At 47.4% G+C, this 19,053-nt stretch overlaps 8 protein-coding genes across 10 annotated transcripts; 4 read left to right on the top strand and 4 right to left on the bottom strand.

Moving 5' to 3' along the window:
- Nucleotides 1–507: 507 nt before the first annotated feature.
- ONS95_006007 (uncharacterized protein) lies at nucleotides 508–4,122 on the bottom strand. Its single transcript, XM_058499444.1, has 4 exons — nucleotides 4,056–4,122; nucleotides 3,451–4,001; nucleotides 2,708–3,398; nucleotides 508–2,657 (listed from the first exon to the last, which is right to left on the bottom strand). Exons 2-4 carry the CDS (start codon nucleotides 3,854–3,856, stop codon nucleotides 1,058–1,060), a joined length of 2,697 nt encoding a protein of 898 aa, XP_058350488.1. The 5' UTR covers nucleotides 3,857–4,001; nucleotides 4,056–4,122; the 3' UTR covers nucleotides 508–1,057.
- A 94-nt stretch (nucleotides 4,123–4,216) lies between these two features.
- Nucleotides 4,217–6,947, top strand: ONS95_006006 (uncharacterized protein). Of its 3 annotated transcripts, none has more exons than XM_058499442.1 (4): nucleotides 4,217–4,464; nucleotides 4,514–4,759; nucleotides 4,833–5,249; nucleotides 5,324–6,947. In XM_058499442.1, the coding sequence occupies exons 2-4, from the start codon at nucleotides 4,523–4,525 to the stop codon at nucleotides 6,434–6,436; spliced, it is 1,767 nt and encodes a 588-aa protein (XP_058350486.1). In that variant the 5' UTR covers nucleotides 4,217–4,464; nucleotides 4,514–4,522; the 3' UTR covers nucleotides 6,437–6,947. The 3 variants fall into 3 exon arrangements, with proteins under 3 accessions (XP_058350486.1, XP_058350485.1, XP_058350487.1); XM_058499443.1 differs by having other exon boundaries at nucleotides 4,283–4,464; nucleotides 4,589–4,759; XM_058499441.1 differs by having other exon boundaries at nucleotides 4,217–4,759.
- Nucleotides 6,948–7,103: 156 nt separating this feature from the next.
- ONS95_006005 (uncharacterized protein) lies at nucleotides 7,104–8,329 on the top strand. The gene has a single exon (XM_058499440.1). The coding sequence runs from the start codon at nucleotides 7,270–7,272 to the stop codon at nucleotides 8,233–8,235; it is 966 nt and encodes a 321-aa protein (XP_058350484.1). The 5' UTR covers nucleotides 7,104–7,269; the 3' UTR covers nucleotides 8,236–8,329.
- Nucleotides 8,330–9,073: 744 nt separating this feature from the next.
- Nucleotides 9,074–10,302, top strand: ONS95_006004 (uncharacterized protein; the record flags this gene model as incomplete). Its single annotated transcript, XM_058499439.1, has 2 exons — nucleotides 9,074–9,204; nucleotides 9,280–10,302. 2 exons carry the CDS (start codon nucleotides 9,074–9,076, stop codon nucleotides 10,160–10,162), a joined length of 1,014 nt encoding a protein of 337 aa, XP_058350483.1. The 3' UTR covers nucleotides 10,163–10,302.
- Nucleotides 10,303–10,684: 382 nt separating this feature from the next.
- On the bottom strand, nucleotides 10,685–13,099 carry ONS95_006003 (uncharacterized protein; the record flags this gene model as incomplete). Its single annotated transcript, XM_058499438.1, has 3 exons — nucleotides 10,685–11,348; nucleotides 11,399–11,822; nucleotides 11,881–13,099. 3 exons carry the CDS (start codon nucleotides 13,097–13,099, stop codon nucleotides 10,685–10,687), a joined length of 2,307 nt encoding a protein of 768 aa, XP_058350482.1.
- Nucleotides 13,100–13,599: 500 nt separating this feature from the next.
- ONS95_006002 (uncharacterized protein) lies at nucleotides 13,600–15,233 on the bottom strand (the record flags this gene model as incomplete). The annotated part of the gene is made up of 4 exons (XM_058499437.1): nucleotides 13,600–14,479; nucleotides 14,531–14,603; nucleotides 14,657–14,916; nucleotides 15,064–15,233. The coding sequence occupies 4 exons, from the start codon at nucleotides 15,231–15,233 to the stop codon at nucleotides 13,600–13,602; spliced, it is 1,383 nt and encodes a 460-aa protein (XP_058350481.1).
- Nucleotides 15,234–15,458: 225 nt separating this feature from the next.
- Nucleotides 15,459–17,163, top strand: ONS95_006001 (uncharacterized protein). Its single transcript, XM_058499436.1, has 2 exons — nucleotides 15,459–15,527; nucleotides 15,594–17,163. Exon 2 carries the CDS (start codon nucleotides 16,155–16,157, stop codon nucleotides 17,040–17,042), a length of 888 nt encoding a protein of 295 aa, XP_058350480.1. The 5' UTR covers nucleotides 15,459–15,527; nucleotides 15,594–16,154; the 3' UTR covers nucleotides 17,043–17,163.
- ONS95_006000 (uncharacterized protein) lies at nucleotides 17,164–18,503 on the bottom strand. The gene is made up of 2 exons (XM_058499435.1): nucleotides 18,256–18,503; nucleotides 17,164–18,195 (listed from the first exon to the last, which is right to left on the bottom strand). The coding sequence occupies exons 1-2, from the start codon at nucleotides 18,433–18,435 to the stop codon at nucleotides 17,785–17,787; spliced, it is 591 nt and encodes a 196-aa protein (XP_058350479.1). The 5' UTR covers nucleotides 18,436–18,503; the 3' UTR covers nucleotides 17,164–17,784.
- Between the last annotated feature and the right edge of the window lie 550 nt (nucleotides 18,504–19,053).

The following is a 19,053-nucleotide window of genomic DNA, read 5'->3' as shown; positions in this document are numbered from 1 at the left end:
AGAGTGAGAGCGAGCGAGATGCAGCTGCAGACGGAGGATTGTGGTTGGCAGTTGACGGGCTTGGAGGAAGAGCTGTTTGCTCCTTGCTACTGATTCGCCTGCTGATGCTGCTGCTGATTGAGGCTCGCTCGCACGATGGATGTGGATGGTGGATGGATGGATGCTGAATAGAATATCTGCCCGCGAGCAGTAGCTAGCATGCATGCATACAGACATATATTCATGAATGACAAAAAGAAAATAATACTCCGATTGGCTCTTTTCTGCTTTACACCTTGCGTGTGTAAGTGTGGGCGTACGCAGGATAGGGATGAAATTTGTAAAGTCTGGACTGCTGAATGAGACTGCTGCTACTGCTGCTGCTGCTGCCTCTGAGGCTGTCATGCCCTTCCAATCAGTGATCCTCGATATTTCTCAAACACTAGAATCATGTACAGCACAAGACTCCTCTCCTCATCCTCAAGGCGCCCAATTCTGAACCTCAAGACTAGCACCTTATAACTTATATTGCCAGTGTATGCTTATATGTTGAAGCAATCTCCCCAAACCTCAGCCTCGGTATCCTTTCCTTGCCTCCTTGGTTGATGCCCAGTGTCCTACATTCCGAGATCGTTAGATTTATTGAATCAAAAAGGCACGCAAAATAAATATGGTAGATGTCTGCCTCATAGAGGAGGGCTACGTGAGTGCTAGGAGGCTGTTACTCTCTAACCTTTCTTCGAGCCGTCTTGAATAGTTTGCGAGTTTCGTACCAGGCTTTTTGTGCTTTTGAAGAGGCAGGTGCAGGTGGTGTTAGTTACCTGAGAATGGGTGATAAGTGTGAGAGTGTGGGTTTGTTTTGTTTTGTTCGCTTAATTCCTGGGTTTTGTGTGTACTCGTTTTCCGGTTTGCATCATTCATCCTCTATGTCTCCATAGAGGAAACTTTGTGACTGACTGACTTCTACGGTGTCTTTTGGGAATGTTGGACTGGAATATATGTAATTGCTTGATAAATTTGATATTCCCCACCTGCTATTAGGACTGCTACGTTATTAAACATCCCTCCAGCTGTAAGCCTATGGGACAAAACGATCGTGTTTCTTGTCCATATGCCGCCGCAAGTTGTCCTTACGTATTGCCTTGAAAGTACATGATTCGTGAGGACACTTGAAGACCTCTGGAGTATGATGAGATGACATGTGTCGTGCCAAGTCCCTCTGACTTGCGTATCGATTTTCGCAGTCTCGGCACTGATAAGGTCGAGTATGTCTCAGCATGTGCCTATTTAAATAGGCAGCACTAATAAACGTTTTGTTGCATCCCTCCCATTGGCATCGGCTTGCGCTGAGTTCACTGTCCGTGGATTTGCCGTAGGACTCTGCTGTGCTAGGCTCAATAGTCGATATTGTCGCTCGATCTCCTCTTGCCTCCAGATCCTTGGGCTTAACATCTGGTGTAGCAAGATTTGGACTACTCCCCTCCACGGGCTTGGCTACCTTAGAAGAGTCTTTCTTCTTTCGCCAAGTTGCATAATCGCTCAAGCTGAGTTTCTTCGTGGTCTTGACTGGCCTTGAATCGTTCCAATTGACACCAAGTACATCGACAAGAGGTGGCAAGGTGAGAGACGGGTCGAGTTGCTTTGCACCGCTCTGGTCCTGTGTAGAACCTGGATGTCCATGACTAGACAGAGGTAATTCCTTGTCATTCTGCCCATGCTCTTCAAAGTTGACACCATCTCGAACTTTAGCAGACGATTGCTGCTCATAGAAGCTCTGCTTACGTCGTCCGCTGTTTGCTGCTTCGCTCCTAGGAGCATCAGATATTGGATAGCGATCCACACTTGGTAGCTGAGATCGTACTTCCTCGTGGTATTCTAATCGTGTTTCTTGTTCATAATGGTCTACTGATATCCCTGGGTCAGATGGGAGATCACTATCGTACACAGAAGTGCGTCGGAGAATGCTAGGATGGCGTGGTGGAGGCATGGCTCTGTAAACTGCCCCTGCCTTGCTTGTTGTACTTTCTGTTTGTTCAGTCTTTGGAGTCGGAATTGTAGCTTCTTCCGCAGCTGAGGTGTATCCATCATCATAGTATGGTCTTGTATCTTGGTTTCCAAATTGAGATGAAGTCATTGCAGCTGGCTCGAATGTCGTTTGAGACCGAGGAACGTTGCCACCCTCAAATCCTGGAGTAATAACTCCCGAAAGATAACCACTAGCTGAAAATCTCGAATGGTCAGGGATGTCTAGCATATCTGAAGAGTCTGATTCGGTGTCCGAAAACTCTCCTTCTCGAGGCAATGCCGCCAGTGCAATGTCTTCCATATGTTTCCCAACATGTGTCGCGAAGTCTCTTTGAGACTTCCCAGGGACCTCCAAACAGAGCGGGCAAGGCATTGATTCAACTGGTATTGTCTCACGAACTTCGAAATACCGCGCATCAAGAGGATGTTTGGGATAGGTGGAGACGACTTTATGAGCCTGAAGCAAATGCTCATGCCAGTCTTCTGGAGTTCCAGATTTGTGTTGACATGCTGAACAGGCCCAGTGTCGATTAAACCGATGCTGGCCAAATTCGTGTTCTTGCCATTGCTTTCGAGTTGCAAATGTCTTGAACTCGTCCTTACAACCTGGAGAGGTACACAGGTAAGGTTTGAGATCTACAAAAACGTGCCGCCTGTGCTGCTGTTAGATTTGCTTTCGACTTTGTAAGTGCTAGCATCTCACCTCCAGTCCACACGGTTCCTGATGTCGGTTAAGACTTGCCCGCAGATTTGACAATTGAAGGGTTCACCCTCGAACACTTCCTTGGGAGTGGGAGGCACTCGGAGCGTCCCGCTATCTTTGTCGTCTGTGGTACTCCGAAAGGATGAATGGGATGCAACCGTGGCTGCATATGATGATCGTGCTGGAAGTGAAGATCCAAGACCAGAGTCGTGAAACTCGGAAAATGCGATCTTTGGAAGTTGGTGAGCAATTTCGCTGTCTTCTTGATTGTGAAATGCCCGCAAGGAGATGTGCCGCTGCCAATTAGCCTCACCCAGGCGATGCATCAAGTGCATGTCAGCCAATGGAAACTTGTCGTACACTTTTAAGACGTATGGCTGTGCAGGACCCGAGATTTGGAATTCGACCTGCTGGTTCGGCCGATCCTCAACATCCTGCCAATTCAAGGACTTGAGGGTCGTTTCCATGGACGGAAGAAGCTCCATGAGGTCCCCTACATAGTCTCCCAAAGAACCGATGACTGTGGGAAAGTCTTCTTGTGTATCCAAACTTGCTGATGAGTCGTCGCTTTCATAATCAATCTCCGTGACCACGCGTGCCTTTTCAACCCAAATGCTCAGGTCGTGCATCTCTTGTTTGATCCTTGGATTTTCTGATGCGCTAGGTTTTCTCAAGCATATCGGTGGTATTTCTGCCAGATGTGTTAGTATGGCTAGCAGTTTTATGATTATCCAATGACATACTGAGTAATAAAATCCTGTCGACGGCGGCAAAAGACTCCATTACTGTGTCTCTCAAGCTTTCAGATTCTTCCAGCACGCTTTCGAGTTTTCCATCTTCAAAGCTGCTACCCCAGAGGAACAATTTTCCTAACGACTTCTTGAGAGATTTTTCGCTTTTTTTTCTATGTTGTGGATCAAAGCTTGAGATATGTTCCAACATAGGTGGAAGTAGTAGTGAGAAGAGCTGGAGAGTGTGATGATACAGACTCCAGGCAAAGCCAGCTGGTTCTTGAGTAGCCTGGTCATCATTACCATCCGTTGTGAATTGAGTCGATGTCCCATCAAGCCATCCTGTTAATGTATCACACACTGGTTGCCAAGGTGCAGTAGACGATTGACTACTACACAGTTGCGATGAATCTGGCATCGTAGAGACGATGGCGTCCTCAATGAAAGTTCTGTTGGATTCTTCAATTATTTAGGCATTAGCTTTGTGGATTTTCAGGCACTCGGTCAGGGCCTCTTCTCTCTCTTTAGAAGCTCTTTCGTGTCTTGAATTTGGTTCTCTAGCTCTGCATAGGTGACGATCAGTCCAGAAGCTATTTGGCAAAAATCTGGAAACGTACCTCCCGAGTCTATAATTTGTTGGTGATGATGCCTATCCGATCATTGATGGAATAAGAATTGGCCGAATATCCTGGCGTTGAAATGATATCGTGTTTGACAAGGCTGCACCAAAACCCAGGGAGGCAGTGGCACTGCACAGCCCCCGTGTCGGGAAGCAGGTGTGCATATATGCATGCACACAGCCCTTAGGGCTGCAACGAAGGCTGAATGATGAATGAACAATGCAAATCAATCCTCCCTCATTATCAGAGACATTTCTCCAGCAAAAGCTTCAACTCAACAACAGGATTTGAACATCGCGATGTCGGGGCTAGAAGTGGTCGGGGTTGTTTTTGGAGTGCTCCCTCTACTTATATCGGCAGCCGAGCACTATGACGATGTTTTCAAGCCTTTTAAGAGATTCAAAAAGTATGCACCGGAACTCGATTCCTACCAGAAGCGACTAAAGGTTCAAAAGACAATCTTCATGAACGAGTGCCAAATACTGTTGACGACATTGACAAATCGACAATCGGCTAAAGAGATGTTACAGGAGAAAGACCACCCTTCCTGGAGCGATGAGGCGTTAAAGAGGAGGCTCATTGAGCCACTGGGAAGTGCAAAAGAGGCTTGTGAAGCTACGATGCAAATGATTATGGAGAAGCTCAAGTCTATCGAAGCAGATGCTGAGAGTTTTGGTGCAGTTTTGCAGGAATCAATGCCGGTAAGAATACGCGAAGCTCATTCTATTGTCCGACTTCATGGAACATCGACTGAAATGGTCTTTGATTAACTAGATACGGTCATTTGGGGATAAAGCATGGCGGTGTCGAATACAAAAGAAGCTGAAGTTCTGTTTTTCCGAATCACGACTCACGGAATATCTTGACGACCTTCGAAAGCTCAACCAGGACTTCCGCACCTTGGCGAAGCAGACCACGAGATTTGAGAAGCAGCAGGATGATAGACTGAAATCGCAAGTGGCAACAGCATTTTCGCCGAAAAAGATTGCAGAGTCAAAGTTGATCCAAAGAGCTTCTGCGCAGCTGTATGATGCCATTGGGACCGCCTGTCAACATCACACAGAGCACTATGCACAATTCCAGCTATTACCAAAAAATATCGGATCAACAGATTCAGAGGAGTCGTTTGTTCGCTTCAACATTGCCTTCACACACGATCGGCGTGGGGCATTTGCAACTTTGGAGCCTGTGGTGAGGCTATTCTCCTCCATTCTGTTACTATTTCCAAACAATGTATAGGCCGCAACTGAATATTCAATCATTAGTGGATTGCAGTAGAATCCTCTTTTCTGGAAAGCTCGCTGAACGATATGCACAAGGTGATCGTACAAGCAGACGGATCGTCGAGTTTACCTCGAACTCTAACGCGGAACCTGGAGATAGCAAATGAGACGCAGAGTCAGCAGCCTCGGGAGAAGGCGAAAAGACAGAAAAGCGTACGCTTTGTGCAGGTACCGCCGATCTGCTCGATCATTCGGGAACCAGACTTTTGCTCTAGCACTCTTACACCCGCGACAAGTCTCCAGGTGAAAGCATCCTCTTGCCTATCAGTGACGAGCGAGGCACAGCAACACTCGTCGCTTCCCGATTTCTGCGTACAACATGACTTCTGCCATCAACTCCGAAAGTCCTGCAGCTACTCGCGCGTCCCAGAAAATAAGTATTTAGGGTACTTCCAGAAATCTGGTCCTTGTAAGCATCTTGTTTACTTTGCAGCTCCAGTTGCGGTACACGATTATACACAACCAGAATCGCTTGCCTCGATTATCGGATTAATGGAAGGGAAAGCAGAGTCTGAACAGTTTTTGGAGTACGAACGACTGAGGCTAGCAACTCGACTTGCAGAAGCAGTCTTACAATTCCACGCAACGCCTCTGTTAAAACGATTTTGGCATGGAGAGGACGTGGTTTTTTTTCGGCATGGGAAATTCGACAATTCGGCATCCATTTCATCACCACACCTCAATGTTCAAGTCGGGTCCGCGACATCAACCAAAGTAATCGGAAACGAAAATCAGGACGTGGATAATGTCGTGGGTCATATGATCCGCAATTCCTATCTCTTCAGTTTGGCGGTGGTGCTGATCGAACTCGCTTTTCAAGCACCACTTCGGAGCCTGTACAACAGTAATGACCTGATAAATGGTCAGTGTAATGCCCTCTCGGACTTTCTTGTTGCGGTCCGTTTGAGTGAGACCATAAGCTCATCGATGGGATATACCTACGGGAAGATCGTAAGGAAATGCCTGAACTGTGATTTTGGCCAGGGGACGAGTGATCTAGGAAATGAGAAATTGAAAGCTGCAGTGTACCAGGATGTGGTATGCGAGCTGGAGAAGCTTGAGCGAGGGTTCGCAATGCTGCAGCTCGGTGGTTGATTAGTGCTTTCCCCCCCTAATGTTGCTGCTACTTGGATGAGAGACAAAAGTTCAGAACTGGAATTTTTAAAACTACTGAAGAGCAGCTGAGATCCGTGTTTTTCCTGTCAGAAGATACTAGCAGTGCCAGGAGTGAGCCGGACCAAAATTGACCAGTGTCTTAAACTTTTAATGGCAACTTTCAAGAGCAGATGTATGTCAAAGAGCCGTTACATGCTTGTTCATCATTGATGTTATTTGACTACCACATGCAGATCTTGCACTTACCACTTGATGCTCCGAGGACAGATTTGGAGGTCTTGCTATTCTTTTCTTTGATGGCTAGGTAAGCCGCTTTGTATCTAGGTGAAATTTAGCTGGAACAAGACGGAGAGATATGTTTTGAGTCTACAGACAGAGGTATAGGTTGTCTAAAGGTTGCCATTGCACTCATCTTCGTTGCGATGAATGAGATTGACGGCCTGCTTCAACCTGCGTGAGCTGAAGGGGCGAAGTAAAATCTGAAATCGTGTAGAATGATACCAATGTGTCGTGTCTGTCGCTATTCACCTTCAAGCAAGTGTCGCCGCAAAGCATTCACTGTTGTTCTTGTACCAGCCACGAAATCAACATTGCACGCAACTAAGCGAGCTAAGGTATAAATGCTCGTGCAGCGCACACAACGCCCCCAGAAAACAACCTCAAAACAAACACACCCAAGATCCGCGACAGTTCTTCAACAGAATTTGACTGCAAACCCCACAAAACCAGACGACAATAAGAGATTGCTTCCTCTTCCTTCCTCGAGCGAGTTGCCAGCCTCTCACCTCCCTACGACGACATCGCTGCCTATCATGATACCATCCGGCGCCGATGCCACTTCTGTCCCGTCCATGATCATCAACTCCGATAACAATATGGTTCAGCTGTCTATTCAAGAGGGTATAGAAGGTATAAAGGCAGATGAGATCCCGTTCAATACCTCCACCTGCTTTCGCAGACTTCCTCTCGAATTGCGCCACCAAATCGTCAAAGAAGCTTGCAACGCCCCTCGTATTCTCATGGTACTAGCAAACTCATACTCACTTGCTGCTATACCTTCTTCTGTCGCCAATCTTGCAGTTCTCTACGCTTCTTCTGAGACTAGAGCGATGGCTTTGGAGGCCCTCAAACCTGTATTATACCTACATATCCAACCAGAATACGATTTTGGAAGTCCCATAGCCTCTTTGACACCCAAGAATATGTATGGAGAAGTTTTGATGACATCTAGTGATATCGTTTACTTCAATTCGAAGTGCAGAGATGAAACATTCGAGGCTGCCAAGGCAAATGTCACTTTCCACAATGGTCGTGCCTGCCTCAACGTCATCAACATTGCCTTCAATACCACGGACCTCAAGAATGCTAAACGTGGTGCGTACAAATGGCTCAAGGTTTTGGCTTGGACCTTCCCTGCCGCAAAATTCATCTTCGTGGATAGACTCGCACCACCTCTCGATATTTTCATAGCAGACACAATGAGTACGGATGACCAACAAGAGAGCTCTGAGTACCACAGCCAATCCAGCGATTCCCGCCCGCAGCGCGTTACTCAAGACCAACTTGGAGGATCTCTTGAAATGATTGATTTGGAGGATGGAACATACTCGGTATTGGATGATGAAATGCAAAATGCACTTGCAAAGCTTGCCAATCGACCATCCGACCTAACGGTCTTGGCCACCCTTGGCTTCGATGTGCCAATAATCAAGAAGGCCGATTTCAAGATCCCTTCTTTCAGACGCATGGGTCTGACTCGGGAAGGTGTTCGAATCTAGGGATTGTTTTCGATTAATGGTCTCCGACCGATGGGTGAGCACTGAGCATGGTCTGAGTTGAAGCAGGAAAATGATGGCTGGGGGGACAAGAGGGGCAGGAGACGTAACTGAAAATGACCTGGAATATCATGAGTGCGTTGTGATGATGATGGAGATCCAGAGGTTATTGGACAAATGGTGATTCATGGATGGACATGTACTATACCTGGGAAATATCCGACTTTGGGAATGTTAAATACTCTGCACAAATCCTCAGACAATAATACTGAAGTGACCGTGGCTCATTTACCTCTAGTACGAGGCAAGCTGACAACAAACCGACAGTCAATTGGCTGTAGATTGAAACCCTGACATTTGTCACCTTTAAGTGTCTTCTGTGGCTTTTAATAGCCTTACCTGAGATGACAATAGCCAAAAGCTTAGATATTCATTTCTTGCAACCCGTATGCCTTGTCCAAGCGGTTGCTGTCTTTGTGCTGATGGTGAGGAAGCTATTTTGGTCCGAATCATGACGATAAGGGCAAAACCTTTCATTCATCCGACCCCGTTGACATTCACTTATTTTTGGAACGGAGTTTCTTTGTTTGATGTTTGCTACCCAGCGCCTGCCTGCTTTGTTTACCCCACTAGCGTGATTGGCCTCGCTTACTCCGCCACCGAATGTACTGAACGTCTTCGAGAACATAAGAGCCTAGCCATCCTTCCACAGTTGCCTACCAAGAAGTCTGAAAAGGAGCAAGACTCCAAAGCTCACACACCAACGATATCTTATCAAATACAGTACACTGAGGTCATCAAACGCAGAATAACTTCTTACTCCCCTGCCAAGAAAGAGTCTATGGATGCTATAACGAGTTTCGTTGAACGTGCTCTTCATGCATTTTCGTTGAATGATAATTCCACGGTTTCCGATACCCTTCAAAAAGACAAGCTCGATTCTTTTATTTTCTTTCCTAGATTGCCAGGAGAGTAAGTTCTTGAGGATTAACTCCCATCCGAGTGCCCTACCATCTCGTACAGCTGCTGACTATATTGCGACTGTAGAATTCGTGTCGAGATATGGAGAGCCATCGCAAGACTGCCAAGAGTTGTCGTGATGCACGAAGTTTTCGATACTGACCAGACAGGGCAAAGTCATCCACATGGAGAAACCCGCAAAAGCATTCTTATACAGAAGGTCACGCCGACGCTTCCCCCAGTCCTCCTAGCCTGTCTTGAGAGTCGTAAGGCATGTCGATCCTTCTATCAACCCCTACGCAGTACCATGTACAAGATGGAGTACTTGGATGGGCAAGCTTACCGTTGGACTGCCACCCCCTTCAGTCACCTTGTGCCTGATTACATCAAAATTTTCGCTGACACCATCTACTGGACTTGTCCACGGATATCCGAGAAGGATAATCACGCCGTTGACGATTCATACTGGCGTGAATCTTGTTCACGATTACCTCGAATCCAGTCACTGAAGTCGGTCGCATTCAACGCAAACGAGCTAAAGGTCCGCTACGACACCACAGACGTTATACGGGATATGGCCGGGCCGTTATTCTATCTGGAAGTTTTTTTCGACCTCCACAGAGACATTGAAGAAGTCATAATAGTAGTTAAACGAGGCTGTGACTTGCCTCCCACCGACGGGGATCTCGAGTTCGTCGAACTGGATGAACATGAAAGTGACGACCCTGTAGCGAAAGAAATCGTCGAGGACGGGTTTAAGAATATATTTAACTGGATCAAAAAGACATATAAGAAACGTCTCATCATGTACGAGCGTGATAGAAAGCTTTATCTGGCATCACTATCGGAGAATATTGATAAGGTCTCAGAAAGGCGGATTGGGGCTCCAAAACCTCCCACACCCGTGGAACCACTCCGTCTGCCGGTACTCAAGATAATGGGTATTTCCAAAGGTGGTGTCAGACTTTAATGAACTTACAAGTACTGAAGTGTGAGTTCCTGGGTCTAGAAATTATGGGAGTATGGGACAGAGGATTGCCTATTCATGTACTTAGGCACCCTTGAGGTATCAGAATGCGAGCAGACAATGAGAACAGAGAATGAGATAAAACTTAGAACACGAATGTCAGAGCTCGTTTGTTTTATTGTGCGCTGTTGTCCCTCTCCGTTGAACTTTCACGAGCTTGGGGTTTCTCGTAAAATTCTGCATCGCCCATGCCAGATGCCCTTCTCTTTTTTCACTTCGCGTTGCCTTTTAAGACAAGATCAATGAAAGATATTAACACATCAATTGTGGACAGCTTCGGTGTCATGAGATCCAGCCAACTAGTTGGGGAGAGCCCGGATGAAATTTGGTGGCCGACCTGTTACTTTTCGGCCCTTGGCCAAAGAAAATTGCCCCTAGATTCAGGATTCTAGAGCATAAGTTATGTCCCAGGCCTACCCCTCAAAATCCATGTCTCGTAAGCACGAATAGTCTTCTCTTGTTTTATCAATTGAAATCTATCCAAGACCCCTGCGTCCAATCTATAGTATTCAGCCAGTCCAGATCGTTCATATTATCAAACCCCATCCCCGGCATAGGGTCATACTGTAACTGTTCCCCACCCGCTACAAAATCCGGTGCCGGGTCCTTCACCCCCACATCAAGCACATAATCCAGTACCTGTCTCACGACCTTCCTCAGTCGCTGTGCAAGGGTGTAGTTCCCATCTGTAGGCCGAATCCATTCCAAGAATGCAATAAAGAGCGTGAGTTTTTGGATGGCGTCGGAACGAGAGAGTTGCACGGAACTATGTCCTGAGGACGTTTTCAAGAGCTCAACGCAAATCACACCCGCGGAAGGGATGCCGTAATAGGTCATGATCCAATCGAAGCCGTGTGAGTGAGCCATCAATTGGTCTCTCTTGCTCCAGAACATTAGGGACAGGTCGATCATCTCCATTGCTGTATTGAGGAGCCCTTGACCGTTTTCAAGACCACGAGCTTTGGCGACTCGGTCGATTAGGAACTTGTTCTGGAGTTGTTGGAGGCTGAGAAAAGCTTGGTCATAGAGCAGGTTTCCGGTGCTATTCTTGGCAATGCCTTCTTTGTCGTAGTAGTGCAACTGTTGGGGAAAGGATTCGAACATTTGCTGGGACTTCTCGTGCAGTTCACTGACAAAAGATGTTAGAATCTAGGCATTCTAGAAGGGAGACACACATACTTGATACGCTCTACCGAGATAGTGACATTGATTCCGAGCGCCAATTCTAGGATTTCTTCTCGGATCATATGGATTAGTGTCCTTGCACGAAGCACAGTTGAGATCTCATAGCAAACACCAGACGGGTTCCAGCCCTCTGACCCGAGTCTACTGATAGCTTCATCGAGCTGCTCTGGAGGTGCGAAGAGTACATCGTCAGCAAGATCAAGACATAGTTGAACATCGCAGAATTGACGAGTCAGTAATGGCGGGACACCATTGAGGGAGGAGTGGATCTTGTCGCTGCAGTAGATGTTACTGAAAAGTCGCCGTTTGTACTCTAAAGCAGCTGTAACTTTGGTCGTTCCATATTCTGGCAGCCTGTGAAGGCCAGAGGTGATTGCTGTTGTCACCATATCGCCGTGGAGTCTCCTCATTTGATATGCTTGAAATAGTCAGCTTTATTGCAGAAATTACCACAGATCCACCAATAGGGCACTCACTCTCATCTCCAGTGCAGCCCGTTTCAACCCGTTTGATATTCAGAATCAGTGCCGTAACCAAGTAATTTACCGTTTCCGAATAATCGCACATTGTTAAACACACATTAGCACATTCTTTCATCCTCCAGGCAGCTTGTTTCCTATCACGACCATGATTATCCGGATGACTGAATATAGGATCCCAGTCTTGCGACGCCAGATAAGCTAAACCGAAGAAACAAAACAACATCCCCATCATTTCAAATCTGATGTTGGGTCCCGTGAAGTTATTCAACCACTCTGTTCCATCATCGGGGTCAGGAGGCAATGGCATCTCTTCGTTACCAAATAGAGCATCAGATATAGCAAGTAAAGGCGGTGGTTCGTCTGCAGTTTCCCGCCAATCCAGCGTCGGCTTTTCTGGTCTAGGAGCAGTTAACTCGGATCCAAATGTTGCCCACAAAGTCGTGACACAGTGTCTCATCATCCTGAAATTGAGACTCGGACATCTCAGAGACTGCGGAACGGTCACGAGGGCTTCCATAGTCTCCTTAGAAGGCAGATTCCACAAGGCTCTCAAAGTCTGTTTCTCTCTCGCAGTCGGTCCGTTTGGACGGTGGAAGCCGAAGAGAGGCTCGCCATACATCCAAGCCCCAGGGTGTTTCCGCTTATCTTCTCCGATATCTAATAGGTCTCTGTTGACTTTGGCGTCGTTTTCAGAAAATATGGCTGAGAAGCTTGTGGGCCCGTAGAACTTTTGAGAACGTGGGTATTCAGAATGCTTCCATGCCCCTAGAGGACCCTTGGGCTGGCCCATGGCGCTGTTCTGGCTGTTCGTGGAACTACAAGGTGTATTGGTGGTTTGAGTAGCCGTTGTCTGGACGGTGATACTGGTATATCCAGGAGGGTTTCCATTCGTAACAACATCACGTGGTACGGACAGCGGAGGCGAGAAGAACGGGGGATTTAATGTTGCTGAAGCTGGAGGCGAATTGAAGCAGACAGACGAGTTGGCTTTATCCGCTGGAGGTTCTTGTACGACAGAGAGAGCAGTCGTAGGCCCTCGGCCTCTCGTCATGGGTGCCGGATGATAGATACATTTCGAGGTGGTTTTCCGTCGTACACATCTTCCACAGAATGGTGCTCCGTGGTCACACCCAAGCTTTCCCTTCCGACACGGCTCACAAGCCTGTTTCTTGCCATTGCGGCGGTAGCCAACCGAGTTCTCCTTGGGAGGCATTTTGAATTAAGTAAATTCAGTATGAAGAGAGGTTGAAGTTGAGGTTAAGCACTAGTCCTTTTCGGGAGCCGGTTGATAAAGTGGTGATAATAGACCCCTCTGAACTACCGATCATACGGCTTGAGGATAACACCTTTTGAAAACTCGAAGCCTTGCTTGGACGAGTCCATGGTTGATATATGAAAGTATCAAAAAGACGGAGTCATCGGACCCAAGTTCGGAGCCTTGAGCCGTTGCGGCAAGGCTAATCAGATCGAGACTGTGGATTACGTGATGCGCGGTCGCGGTGGAGATGTATCTTGCAGGGTTGCTTATCTGATCGTCTAGAAAAGCGGGATTGAATTGAGAGTAGAGACATGAGAAGAAGAGTTTTTATCTGCTTGTCAGTTCGACCATAATTCAGGTTGTTTGGTTGGATGAAAATTGTCTTCAATCCCAGATTCCCTAGGATAGAGTTTGAGAGGCGTAATTTGGAGATGTCACTGATACTAGCAGCTCTTCTATTCTATGTACTTCTTCAAATCTCTTAATCTTTCCTTTGCTCTCTCCAAAACCTCATCTTCTTTGCAAACCGCAAATCTCAGCCAATCCTCGCCAATGTGCGCATTTTCATCAGTGTAGAACTCCGTAGGTGGAATAGCCGCGACACCAACTTCTTGGATCAAGAACCAACTGAGCTTGAAATCTCTTGGTCTGTCCTTGACCTGTGCAGGGAAGGGGTAATCCGCTGGGATCTTGACTTTCTTCATGTTAACCAAGACAAAGTAGCCACCCTCTGGATCAGAAAATGGAAGATCCAATTCCTTCCAGATGGTGTTGAATGTGTCCATCTTGTCTTTCATTTCCGTTTTCGCAGTTTCCCAAAAATTCTCGGCATCAGCTTGCTCGAATCCTACAGCCGCTGCTTCTTGGAGTGGCGATACTGAGGAATAACAAATCCTTGTATGAGCAGCAGCAACGTATTGGATCAGCTCTGGAGGGCCAATCAACCAACCTACTCGCCAGCCTGTTGCGTAGAAATTCTTTCCCGCGGAGCCAACAGTAAGAGTAAGCCTCTCAATCTCAGGAGATAGAGTAGCTATCCTGGTAAATGGAACATAGAAAAGACGGTCGTAAACTTCATCTGAGAGAATTAGGATCTGATTCTTGACACAGAGTTCTCCAATTTTGAGCAGTTCTTCTTTGGAGAAGACCTTGCCGATAGGGTTGTGCGGGGTGTTGATGACAATCATCTTGGTTTTGGGAGTAATGGCGGCCTCCAATTCGGCGAAGTCAACAGTCCACTCAGCGGAAGAGGTATTTTGGGAAGCTCCTTTCGGAGGTGGGTGCAATGGTACATAAACGATCTTGCCCCCTGGCATCTCAATGTTGCTGATGTATCTGCGAATCGTGAGAACTTGGCAAATGGCAATTATTTCGGTAAATACTTACTGGTCAAAGAAAGGCTCGAAAACGATGACCTCGTCTCCTTCCTCAATGAATCCCATGAAAGCACTTAACATACCTGCCCTGTATCAGCAAAATCTCCTTTAAGAACTTAGGAAGTCTTTTCCCTACCTTCATTTGCACCTGTTGTGATTGTGATCTCGGTTTCTGGGTCCAGTTTCCTACCCCATAGAGGCGAATATGCATCTGCAATTGCTTTCCTTAGGCGAGGTCGACCCCTCGTGGGAGAATATTGATTGCAGTCGACCTTGTTCAACGCGTCCTTCGCAGCATTTAGGATGAATTGTGGTGGGTTATATCCGAAAAATCCTTGGCCCATGTTGACAATTGGTTGGACAGGAGAAGCTGCTGCAGCTTCATTGACAATTGTCCTGTACATCTTGTCAGAGAATGTCTTCCAAAGTAAATAGGTGGGCTGTAAACAATGCCCTCCATGTTTGTTACCCCGCGCAAAACTACCCCACCATAGGATTGCTCAAAATCAAATCAGACAAGCCATAGTAGGAGCTACTACATACCATACATCTTGCTTCCTACCAGCTACCCTTTTGGCAGGCTGGATTTTCCCCTTGTTACTCATAGTTGGGGTAAAATGTCGAGCACCGAAACCGGCAGGTTGAATGGGAACTTTGGGAACACGGTTTTGCCAGTTTCTGGACAGTTGAAAGAGAGAAGTACGGGAATTCATAAAGACCTTGGCCGGGAGGACAAAAACTTCTTTTAAGCTTCCCCACAAGGTGATAATGCGGCACGGCGGTAGACACTGTTGGTCATCAATAAATGATGAAGCTGACTGCGATTTGTGGACGCGCTCAAAGACAATATGGCGTCATTACGGAGGCCTACTTGTACGAATGTGACAAAAGTGAAGCACTTGATTGGAAGTATCGCAACAATACAGACAATCGATGTTCAAAATATCAACTCTAACCTAAAATGTCTACTTTGGAAACGAAGAAAAAGTCCGGAGGAAACAGCATATGTTTGTTGTTTTTGTCACCTTCACCTGTCCCTTTTTGGCAGTATCTTCTAGCGGAGATCTTCTCAGAATTCTGTTCTTCACATGGAACATTGCATTTTGCGCGTGGCGTCGTTGCTTTAGCAGCAGAAGTTTGCAATCTCTTCATCACCCTAATTTTCTACCAGCAAATACCTTTCCTATGCTTTATTACCGCCGGACTCATTGTACTTCGCTCCGACGTGGAAGGTAGTGGAAGGTTCATCCTTTAGTATTTGTGGCTCTACAAGTGAGAGATACGGAGCTGATCTTTTGAAGAAGAGATTCATATGTAGAGTCAAGTACGGTATCTTTCAAGACATCCTCGTTTAAGTCGACCATGAAGTCCATCCCAAAAGAGGAGTTGATGTTGATACCCCCTGCCACATGCCACAGGGACTAGCCCCTCGGCTCGGGACGATGACTGTCTTGCTCTTGTGAGGTTCATCATCACCACCACATCGACTGCAGCTACTAGGCTCAGTCAACATACAACCGAAGCGGAGATGCTCGCTCCTTTACCACCTTGAGCTCGTTTTGCAGCATGCAATCTGCTAATCTTCACACCAACTCTACGAAAAAGGCCAATCCCCACTGCATTGCATTCTAACGATGGCAGCAGCAAGCTTTCTCACTCCAACCCCTCAACGAGGAGCAGAGCTGGAGCCAACCCCTCTCCCCATCACAGTCCGGTTCACAACTTCAATTCCCGACCTACTCCTCGACATTCCCGACCCGGATGCTACGACGGTCATAGCTCTAAAGCATCTTCTGCGGTCCAAACTCGATCCACCAACATCGCAACATCGATATCGATTCATCCACAGCGGGAAACTCCTCAAAGATGACGATGTCCTAGCAGATGTCCTCAAGATCCCCTCTCTGCCCCCTCCACCCGCAGATCCAAAGGGCAAAGGGAAAGCCGTCGAACCGCCGCCGCCACGCGTCTACATCAACTGTTCAATCGGCGATGCGCTCACTTCGGCCGAACTTGCCGCTGAAGCTGTTGCGGCTGCTGCTTCGTCAGACAAGTCGAAGAAGAGGGAGAGGAGCGAGACTAGAGATGGGGGGTCTACGCCCTCGAAAAGCACGACTACTACGCCTAGAGGCTTCTCGCGATTGCTGTCTGCTGGGTTTACAGCCGCGGAGGTAAATCAACTGCGGCTGCAGTTTAGGTCTATACAGTCGAATATACATACACCGGATACTATGCCCTCTCCTGAGACGTTGCTACGCATGGAAGATGCCTGGATTGACGATAATGCGGGCAATGCTGGGGCTGGTGGCGGCACTGGGGGATTCGACTTTGGTGATGATGGAATCAATGGGGGCGCTTTGGATGATTTACTTTGGGGCAATATTATGGGATTCTTGTGGCCGCTTGGATGTGTTGGGTGGCTTATTAGGGAGGGAGGAGTATGGTCGAGGAGGAGGCAGATTGCTGTATTTACGGGTTTCTTGCTGAGCTTGACGTTTGGTATGTTGAGGGTCGTGTCTTGAAGGGTTGAAGATTACAGAGACTTTGCATATTCGACGGCGTTGGTGGAGGATTGAGCCTTGGTGGCTTATGATACCCAGATATGGAGCTTGCTTACAGTAATACAACAGTCGTGGTCCAGGTTGATCATGCCTCCTGCTTGAAGTTGTCACAGTAACATTTCTCTGCGCTTTTTCCTGTTTGAATGAATGCGAATCAAGGACATCGGCTCCTAAGTGCAAAGTAGAGGGGAAGGAGATCGACTGCTAAGACGGTCAAGGACTTGGAACGCATTCTGGTCATCCTACAGCATGTAAGAACGCAACATGAATGCCTCCTCGATTGCTTTCTCTCTGCTGGCCTCACTGCTCGAACAACCTTGAGTCTAAGTCTCATTGAATGCCAACATATTCTTCAATGCCTTGAAGATTTGGAAACATTCGGCTGGTCTCATTATCCAAAAACGGTCACACTACAGCCACGACATGTAAATCATCCAAGGTCCGTAACAGCATGGGGGAATGTACAGTGGTTTCATTAAACTGATTTACTCCTACACAACAAAGCAAAGAGTGTATCTCCAAAGCACCAAACGCCATAATGACACACCAAGAGCCACTACTTGAACTTGCTGTAAATAACAGCAATAATAAGCAGCACCAAAACCGTAATGATTGCAATACTTATAATCCGATTTGTAGCCATCCTAGTCGAAACATTAGCATACTCCATCCAGAGCGTCTGCAACTCGGGACAAGGGACGATTTACCTACGCGCCATCCCCCTCAGCGTCTTCACACTCCTATCAACATAACCCTCACTCTCATGCAAGATATCTCCCGTATGCTGAATCGTCTCTCTCTGCCTATGCAAATCCGCCAACGTACTCGCCCCAATCGCCTCCGTCTCATTCGCCAACGCAGCGCTGTTCTTCAAGCGCTGAGAGCTGCGATCTAGCCTGTCGGTTCCGGACAGGAGTTGCTGTCTCTGCTCGAGCTGTACATCGTTCGGGTTGTCTGAGTAGCGGGAGCCGAAGAGGGCGGAGCGGTCATTGGTAAGGGACTGCAGTTTGCGCTTGGAGGAGTCGATGTCGGATTCGTGGTTGCGGAAGCGTTGGTTGACTTTGGTGCGGGTTGCGGAGGGGATGTTCTGCTTCTCGAGGCGCATTTGATCCAGCTGGATTGGGGGTCAGTATTGACATGTCGAGGATTCGGATCCAGATAGGGGCATTCTCACCAGCTCGTTGGCTTCCTCTAGAGCCCGCTCTGCTTGACTTATTGCTGCTTTGCGTGGCTCGCCTGCCAGATCGGGGATCTGGTCCAGCTTCTGGCTCAAGTCTGCTTGCACCAGTTTCAGCTCGGCCTCGTAGCTGCTGAAGAGCTCGGAGCCGGCGTCGGTATCGAGGGGGTTGGACATATTGACGGTAATAGGTTGGAGAATGTGGATGGATGGATGGGTAGTTTATTGAAGATGGGATTCGTAGTGTTATTGTCGTTGCCTCCGAGACTGACGGAGGAGTCGCGAGGGCTCGGCTCGGGCTTAGTGGCAGATCTGGTACAAGGCCCAGCGATGGCAGGTGACAGCGGCAATCTTCCGATAATCTGGATTGCTTCTTTTTCTGCTGTATAGCTGTCAAAAGGGGGCAAATCCAAAGACCAAGGAAGACTAATTTGCACTTGAACTGAAGTTTCAATAGAATAATAGCCTTTTGCAGTTCTAACTCAGTCCAAGCAATGCATTGAACTCAACTCCCCAGCCACACCCACACGCATTCCCACTCCCACCTTACCAGCCTCCAGCCACATTTGGCCCACGCTGGATACGGTATCGACAGGGTACAGAGTGGATTTCACCCCTGCACCATTATCATACCAAACCTCCATTGAGCTATGGGGCAGTTTGAGCTTTGACAGCTCTGTTACTTCTACAATGATTATCCTTCAACCTCACTGCTCATACTTTCTCTACCGTTGCTTCAGGAAATCCGACGTCATCCTCTGATCTGCATTTGCTTTGCGTTAGACGGCTTGCATG

The sequence above is a fragment of the Cadophora gregata genome (genome assembly GCF_030347475.1).
Source record: "Cadophora gregata isolate MNR1 chromosome Unknown scaffold_17, whole genome shotgun sequence".
NCBI lineage: Eukaryota > Fungi > Ascomycota > Leotiomycetes > Helotiales > Ploettnerulaceae > Cadophora > Cadophora gregata.
Note: the sequence above shows the minus strand (reverse complement) of the source record. Positions and strands in the feature narration are given on the sequence as shown.